Source organism: Carlito syrichta, unplaced genomic scaffold, assembly GCF_000164805.1.
Source record: "Carlito syrichta isolate Samal-C Ts95f unplaced genomic scaffold, Tarsius_syrichta-2.0.1 Scaffold302880, whole genome shotgun sequence".
Lineage (NCBI taxonomy): Eukaryota > Metazoa > Chordata > Mammalia > Primates > Tarsiidae > Carlito > Carlito syrichta.
The window spans coordinates 710,513-724,427 of record NW_007246976.1 but is presented as its reverse complement, the minus strand read 5'-3'; the positions used below and the strand labels follow the sequence as shown (position 1 = coordinate 724,427).

General features: G+C 37.1%; 1 protein-coding gene across 1 annotated transcript in view; it reads right to left on the bottom strand.

The window, feature by feature from the left end:
* The window catches only part of LOC103259558 (25-hydroxycholesterol 7-alpha-hydroxylase), a 214,335-nt gene that overhangs the window by 197,800 nt on the left and 2,620 nt on the right, over window positions 1-13,915 (bottom strand). Inside the window, exon 3 of the mRNA XM_008057220.2 lies at window positions 13,786-13,907. Within this exon, the coding sequence (XP_008055411.2) occupies window positions 13,786-13,907 (122 nt within the window). The remainder of the gene's footprint in view (window positions 1-13,785; window positions 13,908-13,915) is intronic.

The following is a 13,915-nucleotide window of genomic DNA, read 5'->3' as shown; positions in this document are numbered from 1 at the left end:
ATTTTCTATTCCTTTGAGTCTTCATTTCTAAAGGCTGCATCACATAAAACTTATGCTAAATAAATGTGTATGCTTTTCTCTTGTTGATTTGTCTTTTGTTATTGGGGTCTCAGACATGAGCCCAGAAACAGTGAAATCTTTTCTATTATAGATCCATTCTGCAAAAACCAAGCCTAAGTAGGGACATTTTGTTAAAAAGAAATTATTATTAAATACAAAAGGTAAATAATCATAATTAGGAAAGACATGAAAAGTGAGATTGGATCTTTGGCACATAACATGAACACAATTTACAGAGTTATTACTCAGAAAATTCACAGCAACACCTTTACCCTATTTAATGTAATAGTTTATCCCTTTAGTAAAAAAAATATAAATAGAAATATCCTATCCTTGGCTAGGAAATTACCTGAAGTTTTTCCTCCTTTTTATTTAATTAAGTACTTGGAAATAATATTCAATGTGGCACAAAGGAATGCAGGTCTCCTTGAGACCTAAAATGAATAAAATCTGACTAGGACAATAAGGAATGTCATAGACCACATGCAGACACTTTATGATTTACTGGTGGGAAATAAACAGCCTGAATCACATTATTATTACAACCTTATTTCATAGACCCCATGAATGTCATGGAATCTGATCTTTTGTACCTTTATTTACAGTTAAAACATTCCACCTATGCAATGAGTTAGAAAAACTGTTTAACAGACATGTTATCTACAACCCAAAAGCTCCATTCACCTGTAGTGAGTTTCATCTCCAAGGTCTCTCTGCTTTTAAAAAATTAAAGAGTCAAACTGTATGGTAACTCTAGAGATTAAAATAAGCCGGGCAAGTTCCATAAATGGATATGGAGAATTTCTGCACAGAATAAAAAAAAAACAAAAAACACTGATTTGAATCAATTTCTGTAGAAAAATAAAATGTTCAAGGACTTTATTTTTGGATGCTTTCCCTTAAAAAGTAAGTGTCATTGTAACTCTAAAATATGTCCTCTTTTTAAAATTGTGTGTATTATGCCACGTACTATTGCCTGCAAATACATCAGAGTCACAAATGCTTCGGTCAAAAGTTTTTACCCTTCTTCAGTTGACTGGTGATTTCATATGTTCCAGGAATATTTTTATCTTTTGGCATGATGTTCTACACCATATGGTACAACACACTGAGAAGCAAAAATGGTAGAACTAGTTTGAAATATATACACATGTATACACATATATATTTATACATATGTGTGTATATATATGTATTGTACATATACATTCACATACATATACATGCACATATACTGCATGTATAGTGTAAGAAGTTGCATGCATGACTGCAAAGAAATATAAGAACATAATTACACATTCTACATATAGTGCTAAGATTCTTTGCTCACGTGAAAAAGGTCATTCAAAATCCAAAGCAAGATTAAAAGTTCACTATAGACCTGAAAGTATTCAAGAGACATTCAAGGAACCACTATGCTTTGCTACATCAAGCAATATTTGAACTGTCAGTAACACTTTCTCATTCAATATTTAATATTGCTTCTCTAAGTGCAATAGTAACTGCAGCAATGACACATGCAACAGCTTGCATAATCCATTTAGGAAGGATTGTTAAAATGGGAAACACACTCAACTGTCTATAATTAATTCCCAGAGGGTGAAAATATCCCTACCCTTTGATTCCAGGTTCCTTCAATGTGGTTTTCCTCTTAAAAACAGTGATCTTGAATCAAATTTTACAAGCTTTCAGAAGGGTTCTCAGCCCGGCTACTACCCTTGTGCCACAAGACAGGTTCCTGCATCATCTCTTCTCCCTTCCATTTCATCTGACACAGGTCAGTCTGGGCACACAATGAATCCTCAATCCTCTCCTGAGCCAGTAAGCGAGTTGGGGCAATAGTCAGTAAATGGGATAAGGAAAAAGAGGAATTTGCCCATGTTGACCATCAAGTGTGACTTTCACACAATCTAGAGCAGAGGAAATAGCAAATTATTTTTGCATGCTTTGTTCTTGCACTTAATATATTCTTTTTAAAAAGTCCAAATACATGTATCCATGTCTTAGCTAAATTTCATCTAGAAATGCTTAAAATGTACTAGGTCTTAATACCTTTATTTTTAGTAAAGAGAAAGTGCAAATGCTAAAACACTGTCATAAGATAAGTTTTCAAAGAAAGGAAAAAAAACAATGATAAGAGGTTGACCTTGAAATTAACCGCTGTGAGCTTGGACCCTAACTGTACTACATTATAGCTACATAATATTAAGAATATTATTTAAATGAGACTTATTTTCATCCTCTATAAAATGAGGAAAATTATCATGAGAGAATTTAAGGAAATTCAATAGAGTAAGGAATATAAAGCACTTGCCACTATGTCAAATAGACACATAGATAATTATCAAAAGTGTTGGCCATTGTTATTGTAAATCAAAATCCATTCTATAATATTATATACTCAATGCTTAAAAGATAGAAAGGCGTCAACAACACTGGAGTAGCTAACCCTAAATTGATATCTGCCTGTTGTCCATAGAAGTTAATTTCTTCGCATCCTAGCCCAAAAGAGCAGTACTACTGAAAAATACAATGCCATGACACTAAGTTCTCCCTAGAGGTGACCCAATAATAAGCCACTGGTCTTCCTGAGATAACATGATTTGGGCATTCATAGTTCTGAACGCCAATCAACAAACAGCATTGCTTTCATCAGGACAATTTTTATTTTTCAAACAAAAATTCTGGCTTTTTTAATGGCTTGTAAGCATGCATCCTACCATTATTTAAGTGTACTAAGGACCCAACACAGGTGTGATTCTATGTGAGTAGGATAAACAGGTTCCATCCTCTCACAAAGGGGTTCTGATTTGTTAAATAAAGCACATTGTCCCCCTACTCCAAGGAGTGGAATCCTAAATACAATTGTACAAGCCCAGGACCTAAGCCTGAAAGCTAACAATACATATGTTTTAACTCTGAATTTTCAGAAGCAGGAATTTTAGGGGTTGACAGCAATCCAGTTACTGTGTTTACAGTTAGGTCTGCTTTAAAGAATAATCATTGCACTAATATGTTCTCTATTTACAAATATTCATGATAGGTAAATATTTATGAAAGCTTTAGTTTTTAATTGAAGCAGCAGAAAACTTGGTATGTATGAAATTAGGTATCATTTTTGCATGCAGTTTGTATATTTTGATGCCAATATATAGAACTCTAAAATATTCATATTGGAAAAAGATAACAACTACTGCACCAAACTATTCAGTCATCCTTCATTCTTCTGACAAATACTAGCTATGAACTTGCTCAGTGCCAGATATTATGCTAGATCCTAAAACTAAACATTCTTAAGTTTCTTCTTCATTAATATCAAGTATTTAGAATAAAGTTATAAGGAGAAATGATAATGAATTTAAATCTTGTTATGACTGCACTTTTGTTAAATTTCTATTAATTTTTATATTAAGTAATTATAGACTTAATTAATCCTTCCCACTTTCCTATAGAAAAAAATCCCATCCCAAATACATCTATGTTGAAAAAAAATGCCAAACCCATAAAAATGAGCAATTCAGCTATAAAAATGCATGATATAATAGATGTCACCTTCTCTTATTCAGCAAAGTAGGTTTCTATAATTTTGTCCTTTGCCTTTCACAGAACAGTAACCTGGAGTAGTTTCAATGGGATTTTACTTTGTATAAAGCACACACAAAAAATTCTCCTACAAGAAGCTGTTAATTTTGCCTCTATAGCTGATGGCTCTCTCAGCTCTATTATTTTTGGGAAATCAGTGAAGTACAGCTACCTAGATTCTTTCAAATCTCTAAAGTCAAGCTTAGATTTCTCTTTCAGGCTGTAGGCAGCAATAAGCAGGAGTGTACATGCCAATGTAAGAAGAAATCTCTAACCAGATCATATCTGGGTTTCAAAACCTACAGCATACAACTTAGTTGCAAATCAAAAAAAAAAAAAATTATGGAGTTGCTAGACACATAACAAACATCCAACACTTACTTGTGAATTGATGAATAAGAAAGACAGACATCATAACCTGTGAAGTTCGGAACCAAAAATACTCAGTTATTATGTGTTAGCACAGTGATAAAGGCACTGAGCATTTAGAAGGTTCACTTTCCATCTTGCTCCCCACAGGACACCAGCAAAGTCAACCAAGACCCAATCTCCCAATCTTTCTCACTCTTTGAGCTTTCTTCCAAGGGGCAACGTAGTTTAATACAAAGAACATGCAGAATATGGCCATGATGCTAATTGCCTATGAACACCACAAATTACCACAAACTCAGTAGCTTAAATAATACAAACTGATTATCTTAGTTCTGTGGGCCAGAAGAAATGATTCTCACTGTACTAAAATCACAGTACTGGCAGGGTGGGTGTGGCTGTGTTCCTTTCTTCAGGCTCTTGAGGAGAATCAGTTTCCTTGCCTTTTGTAACTTTTAAAGACTTCCTGAATCTTTGGCTCAGAGACTCCTTCATCCTCTTTCCATCTTCAAAGCCAGCAAAAGTCCAGTCTTTTTCAAATCACATCACTCTGACCTCCTTTTTCTGCCTCCCATATCCAGTTTGAATGACCTCTCTAGTTCCATTAGACCCACCCAAATTATCCTAGATAATCAAGCCCCTGTTTTACAGTTAGCTGATTAGCAACCTCCATTCATTCTGCAACCTTAATTCCCCTTTGCAATATATTCATAGATTCAAGAGATTAAAGATGTGAATATCTCTGGAGTTTGATAAGTCTTTATTCTATCACAGCTCTAAAGGATCTAGAACCAAAAACCCAGTTCTACCCCAGAGTAGCATTGCACCTTAGACAAATTAATTAACCCATTATTATTTTACTCTCTTTAAAAAATATCTTAATAATCATTATCTCTTGACCAATAGTAAAGATAAAATGAGACATATGCAAAATATGTAGGCACAGAGCCTGGCACATAGTAGGGCCTTGACACTGTTCAGTAGAATCTGATTACAGAACCAAGCAATCCTCAAGGGTGATCCAATTATCAGTCTCGAAAGCCCCATCCCATAACCCATTCAACAGTTACTTTGAATGGCACCTAAAATAACAAAATGTTTGTTTTTCAGAGTCTTCATCTTTTAAAAGAATTACATAACAAGACTATTCTCTATCTTAGGATCATTTTTTCAAGTTACAAAATATAATAGTGAAGTAAGCCAGAAATCTGTCTCAAATGGTAACAAGACCAATCTTACCTCTGGGCTTTATAACTGAAAGTGTAGAATAGTTACATTCATGAACCTTCAATCAAGAACCAAAAATGTGCCTGGAGTTCTCTCTGTCACCTCCTCTGAAAAACACAAAAATCTACCTAAGTTCAGCATATTCTTGAGTAGAAAGCGATTTTACTCTAAGCAGTCCGCATCCCTTTCCTACATTTTATTATAAGAAAAGGGGAAGAAATGAGAAAAATATTCACTAATGATGGCAGCCTAGTTCTCATTCTCTAGCACTGGTAACAATATGAAAAATCTAGAGTACCACGGGTCTTTTCTCGGAGCAATTAAGTAATTAGAAAGAGAGATAATTGACTTATGTGATACAGTGATATCAACAAATCAATATTTCAAAACAACTCATTATCTATATAACCTTAACATCTTACACCCCCCAAAAAAATCATTAAATTTTTGCTTTGACTAAAATTGATCTTAACAGCATTTAATCTTACTTCTTACCAATTACAGTATTTGGGGAATATGAGGATACATGAGTTGGGGAGAGGGATGGAAGAGGGACTAAAATCTATATCTTTTTTTTTTCTGTCCCAAACAGCAACTAGGAAAGAAATATCTCTGGTTAGTGCCAAGGAAATCTAATGTGCAAGTTGACTATATTCTAATTTTCAAATCCAATCAACCATGATATTCCAGTATTCTGAGCATTACCTCATGCCCTCAATTACAAATGGCAAGAATATTCTTGCTTCCAAACAAAGCCTTGCTCAGAGAAAATGAGGGCTGGACAATAGCTTGAAAGATCAGTGATACCCCAAGTGTAGTCCTGTTTTCCTCATCACAAGTCTGCAGAGAGATGAGTGAAATGTCTGCAAGTAAACATTTAGAAACTTTCAGGTCAATTGGACAGAACAATTTAATGTCTGTTGAGTCTAATAATAAAGAAAAATGGGTCAGGCACGGAGGTTCACGCCTGCTATCCCAGCACTTTGGGAAGCCAAGGTCAGAGAATTGCTTGAGCCCAGGGGTTTGAGACCACTAAGCACCATAGTCAGACCTGGTCTCTACAGACAACAATGACAAAAAAATTAGCTGGGGTTGGTGGCATGTGCCTCTAGTCCCAGTTACTTGGAAGGTGAGGCAGAAGTATTGCCTGAACCAGGAGGTCAAGGCGGTGGAGAGCTGTGATCCTGTACTCCAACCTGGGTGACAGAGTAAGACCCCTGACAGAAAGATGGAAGGGAGGAAGGGAGGAAGGGAGGAAGGGAAGGAGAAAGGAAGGAAGGAAGGAGGAAGGAAGGAAGGAAGGAAGGAAGGAAGGAAGGAAGGAAGGAAGGAAGGAAGGAAGGAAGGAAGAATGCTCTTGGATTTTCATCATTTTCTAAATTTTATTTCATATTTTTTAAAATTTACCAAAGTATCAGTCATTGACATTGAGAATTTACTGTATAGAGGAACTTTCTGTACTTTACACTCAATTTTTTTGTGAACCTAAAACAGCCCTAAGAAAGAAAAGTCTATTTAAATATATATGTGTATATATGATACATAACCATATATCTTGAAATTTTTATGACTCATGACCACTTTTTTATTTCAATCCTGAGAAATTTTGAGAAGATTCCACCTTATAAGTTAAAAAACAAAAAACAAAAAAAACCATTCATTCAAGGGGAGAAAAGTTTCAATGTTTTACTATCTCATTTTTAAATCACACCTATTTCAAATCTGAAATTTCTTTTTAACTACAAGCAAGACTTTGCACTCAGAAGACCACTGTTGGCATGCTCTGCAATTATTTATTGTGGTGGTTCTCAAATATGGGTGATCCCCCCCCTTACTTCCACCCAGGGTAATAATATTTGAGGACTTTTTTTGTTTCATGGGAAGATGCTACTGACATACGTAGGCAGAAGTCAGGAATGCTGCTAAATATTCTACTGCACAGAATAGCCCCCACTACAAAGAATCATCCAATTCCAAATCTCTTGGTTGAGAAAACCTACTCCAATGCAGCCAAGAGCCAAGATGATTCACTACCTATGTAGGTGGTGAATCAATATTCTAGATATTTGAAGAAATCTGCATCTCCATCTGAGAACACAACTGAACCTGCACTAGATTAGAAAATTCTTCAACTAGAAAAGTATCTCATCTCATGACATTTTTCCTGTTACCTCAGAGAGAATCCCCTTCTTCAGCAGTGACTCAGAGGGTCCATGAACTGTGTGACCACTGACCAGTCATTATAACTTATCTGAGTCACCTTCCTCAACAAGAAAATGGAAATGACAGCTACTAGGTGGTTGTAAGAATCAATAACAAATGTGAACACATTTTATAAAGTGTGAGGTCCTAGTCACACAATCAGCAAATCTTTGAATAACATGAAGTCTAGAAGATCCCAAATCCTATCATTTTTAAGTTTTAGTGCTTGATCCTCTGGGCCAAGGCTACACCCCATATTCAGGGTCAGTGTTGCTGAATCAGTTGAGCAAAATGATAAGGAAAGTTCACCTCAATCTGAAGACAAGTTTGAACATTAATAAGAAAGTAGCCAAGGCACATGCTAGAAGATTACATTTTAAAAATAATAATGCAAGGAAAAAGTCTAAAACTCTTTCACACAATGGTTTAAGTAACCAGTAGGAAAGTTGAAAGCTGTTCTTCCCAAGATCAATGTATTTTAATGGGGCTCAAAGCTTGAAGTTAAAGCAAGGACTTGCTTAGCTGCATAAGAAAGGAGTTCTCTGAAATGCAATATGCTTTTTTTTAATCCTTTAAGCCATAAGTTATCTATTTTCAACTTTTTATAAGACCACTCTGCCTAGATCATGGATTAATCAAAACTTTTAACCAATACCTTCCATTCTTGCCATATGCTCAGTGGTGTTTACGATATCCGAAATTAGTAGAAATTAAAAGCTTAGAATCACATAAGAAGAATCTATTTTTTAAATGATGCTGTTATGAGTTGAATAATATTCCCTCAAAATTTGTTTGCTGAAATTCTAATTCCCAGTACCTCAGAATTTGACCATATTTGGAGAGAGGATAATTGCAGATGTAATTAGTTAAGATGAAGTCATACTACAGTAGATTAGGGCCTCTAAAGCAATATGGCTGGTATCCTTATAAAGAGGGGGAAATGCAAACACAGACACACAGGGAGAATGCTATATGAAGACAAAGGCAGAGTTCAGGATAATGTTTTTACAAGCCATGCAACACCAAAGATTGCAGAAAAGGATCAAAAACTGGGCAAGGGGCATGGAACAGATTCTCTCTCACAGCCCTCAGATAAAGCAACCCTGTAAACACCTTGATCTCAGACCTCTAGCCTCTAGTATGTGAGGGAATACATTTCTATGGTTTAAGCCACACAGTTTGTGGTACTTTGTCACAATCGGCCCTGACATATTAATACAGATGCCTATCAAGCAAAAGCTTTACTAAGATTATTATTGACATCAAAGGTGTGGCAGAGAGAAAAATAGTCCCCAGATGTCCATATCCTAATTCCTGAAATCTATTAATATGTTGCTATACAAGTCAAAAGGGACTTTGCAGATGTGATTTGAATTAAGAATCTAGAGGTGGAAACATTATTCTGGATTATCAGAGTGGGTCCAATGTAATCACAAGAGTCCTTTTAAGAAGGGAGCAGGAATGTCAAGAGTATGAGAGATTGGTAGAAGCTACACAGCTGTCTTTGAAGACCAGTTAGGCTCAGTTGGCCTCTAGAAGCTAGAAAAGTCAAACAAATTCTTTGCTAGAGCCTCCAGAAGGAATGCAGTCCTGCCCACACTTTGACATTAGCCCAGTAAGAATTCTGACCTCCAGAACTATAAAAGAATAAACCTATGTTGTTTTAACTTATTAAATTTGTGGTAAATGTGTAGTTAGAGCAACATTAAGAAACGAATACAGATTCTGGTACCTGGAAAGTACATGATGCTGTAACAAATACCTAAAAATGTAGAAATGGCTTTGGAATTGGTCAATGGGCAGAGACTAAAATAATTGTGAGGAGAATGATAAAAAACCTTATACTGCCTGGAACAGATGGTTAGTAGAAATATAGATGTCAACAACTTTTGTAGTGAGGGCTCAGAAAAAAGTTAGAAGGATGTCAGTGAACATATATATCATCTTGAAGAAAACTTAAGCCATCATAAATAGACTGTTAGCAGAAATTGAATGTGAAAGGCATTTCTGGTAAAAGCTTAGATGAAGTGAGAACCATGTTATTGGAAACTGGAGAAAAAGGGATCCTTATAATTACAGAAAGCTTAGCTATATTGTGTCCTGCAGTTATGCGGAAAACAAAACTTGTAAACAATTAATGTAGATCTTTAGCTGAGATTTTCAAGCAAAGTGCTGAAGGGTTAGTCTCTTATCACTGCTTACAGTAAAATGTGAGAGGAAAGAGATAGATAAAGGGAAGAACTAGTAGACAAAAGAAAACAGAAATTGATGATTTGGGGCACTGTTAACCGATCCAGGTTGCAAAAGGCACCTTAGGAGATGCACTGTCAGAAAGAAAGCTCAGGGTGTGGATGGACAACTTTTGCTGGTGCTGGGAAGAATAAATAAGTCGGATTGACATGTCCATCACACATACATACTTATATATGCTGAATAGTTAGTCAATAATTGAAAAGATTAGGCAAGCGACTAACTGTTCCCTCCAGTTATTTCAACATAAACCAGAAATAGAGACAGAATTATCCAGTAAAGATCTGTGAAAGAGCAGCTTGTCTAACAAAGTGAATCCCTATGACAAACATGGGAGACCCAGAGTGTTCTTTGGACATTCCTTTGCTCAACAACTTCACTTCTCAGCAGTATTTGACAGGTATGACTACCCCTACATGCTGAAATATGTCCTTCTAGCTTCCAGGACACTACATTTACTTGGTTGTCTTCCGTGACCTTGGCTCCTCCTTCTCAGTCTCCTTTGCTGTTCCACTTCCTCTGCCAGACATTTCCAACACGGAGACAAAGGCCCACCTCCTCCCCAAACTCTCTTAGCAGGCAGTCTCAGCTATGCTCCTGCTTTGCATGCCATTTCCCATTTGTGACATTAAATAATTACGTATCCGTCTAGACCTCCCCCCATGCACCAGAAACACATACTTTATTGCCTATTTAACATGCCCACAACAGAATTATTGATCTGCTCAATTCCCTAAAACCTTCCCTATTTCAGAAAATGGCATCACTGTACACCAAGATAATCAGACCAAAAAAAAAAAAAAGTTTCTAAGTTTCATTGTAGATTCCCCTCTCCTTCAAACACCATGTTCAATCTATCACTAAATACTGTTGTTTCTACAGTCAAAAATACATCCTGATTCTAACCACTTCCCACCAACCCCATAGTTACAACCTAGGGCCAAGCCACTACATCTCTCCTGAGGAGTACTGCAATGGCTTCTGTGGTTGACAGTCTCACTAGATCCTATCCAACAAGGGCAAAGACTATTTCTTTTTTTTTTTTTTTTTTTTTGGAGTTGGAATCTCACTCGGTCACCCAGACTGGAGTGCAGTGGCCGCTCCCGGCCACCGCAGCCTCGCCTGCTGGGCTCCAGCGATCCTTCCACCTCAGCCTTCCAAGTAGCCGGAATTACAGGCATGCGCTACCATGCCCGGCTGGTTTTTTGATTTATTGTAGAAATAAGGTCTCGCTGCCCAGGCGGGTCTCGAACCCGCGGGCTCAGGCAATCCACTCACCTCAGCCTCCCAAAGGCGCGGGATTACAGGCTGAGCCACCGAGCCTGGCTGAAAAGACTATTTCATAAAAGGAAATCAAACTGCTATTGCCAAAAGAAGTGGAATTGATGATAAATGTCTAAAGGTAACAAATGACCTCTGAATTGATTTTTACCTTTAAAAAAATTTTTTTTACCAATTTTATGGATACTATTTAAATTTTTACTCAAAAATCCAGCGTATCTAAAATATGCACTATTACAAACTTTGTATACATAATTGTTCAAAGATGAAAGTGGAATGAAAATTAAAATGTAACATCTGGATTTATATAATCTCTTAGAAATAAATTGATGATGTAAAACAGTGCTGAATACTTTTATCAAGTTGGGAAGTAGAAGGGTTTTCTAAGCAAAGACATAGATCCAGAAACTCTTAAACAAAGGCAAATTACAATAGTAAAAACAGTTGCAGCAGGTGTGAAAGAGTATGAAAATTCGTATCCAAGAGTCTTGATGATTAAATAGAAAAAGAATTCCAACACAAAAATAAACAAGTTACAGAAGAAACAAAGAGCCAGCTATTTTCCTTAAAAATATCCAAACTCTCTTAAAAATAAATAAATGAAAATTGGGATAAAAATAAAGCTTTATTTTATGTATCAGATTGGCAAAATTAAAATGATTTATAATACTAGTATTGGCAGGATGTGAAGAAATTGGCATTTACATAGATCATTAGTAGTAACATAAATTGGGATGTAGTTTGGCAACATCTATCAAAATGTAAAGCGCACATACATTTTTATAACAACTCCACCATCCTACATAAATATTTCCACAAAAGCTCAGCGATATTCATGTTTTGTATGTGTGCAAGTGTGTGTGATGTGATATGTCTTTATACAATCACTGCAAATAATGATTTATATAAACTGACATAGAAAGGTATCTACATGTATTGTAAAGTGGAAAAAGCAAGCTGCAACACAGAGTATATTTTTCTACTATTTTAGTTAACATATATGCATATATATTAGTGCAAGCATTAAAAAATCTATAAGAATTAATTATTCTTAACCATGGTTTTTCCTCTTAGAGGTGATATTAGAAAGAGCATTTTCCTAGAGCATTAGAGTGAATTGTCTAAACACTAGAAATAGTAGCAATAAAGGATATTACTATTTGTACTGGGACAAATGAAGCTATCCTTTATACACAGAAATACAGTACAATCAAATTTCTCTAGAATATAATGCCCCATAGATTTGCAGCGTTACATAGAGTCTTCTTGGTATGAAGGAATTGGCAACTGATGGTATAAATACCTCAGTAAAACAATTTTTAATGATATTGAGAAAAACCAGCCCATTCTTAGAATGTTAGGAGAAAAGTCTACCTTGCCCTCTTGCCTTCCCGACTGTCTCCACAAGTTTCCACATTCTCACCCCAATTACCGTCAATGCTTCAGAATGCCCTAGTCAGCTTATCTGTTCCTGCCCTGCATATAAAGTGGGACAGAACAAGTAGACTTCTTGTCTACCATCTCTCTTCAAAGATATACCTAGAGGCACATCTTATCTGGCTTTGACTGAAGCTGTGAATAGAGAAAAAGTTACATGGGAACACGTAACACTGAAGTTCGAGTGTCCTAAATCTTCATCTTGGGCTCTAAAACAAAAGCACAGCCATTGAAAAAGGCAGTCCGGTAGAGCACACATTCCAGGGAACATCTCCGAAAACTCAAATGGGAAGAAAAGCAAATACCTCCTTCTGAAATATTCATCTGTGGGCATTCTAGAAATGTCCACAGATATTTGTATGAAGTACAAAAGTGCCATTTCCCCCAAAACTATTGAGAAACAACCTATATCACACAAATACATATGTAAATATATATGTATATATACAGTAGAAATTATTGTCCAACAAAAGATATCTACTTGGTTTTCAAAAGCCAGGAAGACCATAGTAGTATGGAAAAAAGACTCCGAAAGAAAGAAAAAAATACAGTACATTCAAAGTGAATGATCTTATTTGAACTCATCTGGTTCTACTTCCATATTTCTTTTTTTAAATTACGTTAAAGATGTGAGGAACAATTCAGGATTAGGTATACAAATGGTCATCATCGTACAGGTAAAGTGTGGGCCTCCCTTTGGTCCTCACTTCTACTTCCATATTTCAAATCAGATAAAGTGACACACTTCTGGGTTTTGTTGCTGTTATTGAGTTGCTTGTTCTGATACAAACAATAAAGCAACTGCAAAAAATGCACCCTATTAACTCCATTAGTACTTACAAAAATCTCACTAAATCAGTACTAATATTTCATTTTTTTCCCAATGAGGTACAGTGAGGTAAACTGAGGCACAGAGAGGCGCCCAGAGTTATTTCATTGTCTCTACCCTGCACTGGTATTTTCTCGAAACATTCCTCTTTTATCTGACGAAATGTAAGAAAATCCCCCGCCCCCGAAAGGCTCTATGAATTCTAGGCCACAAAGCAGCGCGTCACGCTCACAAGGCACAAAATGTGTGTCTGTGCCGGGGCCAGGCGCGATGCATAACGCACCCCGCAAACCTAGGGCTTACTACAACGTATGCTGGAGCAGCAGATCGACTCCGGCCCCATGGTTTGAATACGTGTGCACGCGTATGCACGGGGAAGAGCCAGAAGAAGCCTTTGTCACTACACGCGGTCCCAAAGGACGCCAGGGCCCCGCAGCCAGCTCTGACTTGCCGCGCTGGAACCATGGAGGGCGCTCCCCTCGCCATCTGGGTCGCGCGCGGCCGCGGGCCCAGGACGCATGCGTGGCCCCGGCGGCCGGGGCGCTTACCTGGTGCGCCGGGCGCACAGGCACAGGGCCAGGAGCAGCAGGGCCGTGGCTAGGGCCAGGCCCGGGAGGCCGAGCGGCTCCAGCGAGAAGAAGCCCATGCCCGCGGACACGTCTCCCGCCGCCCGACGCG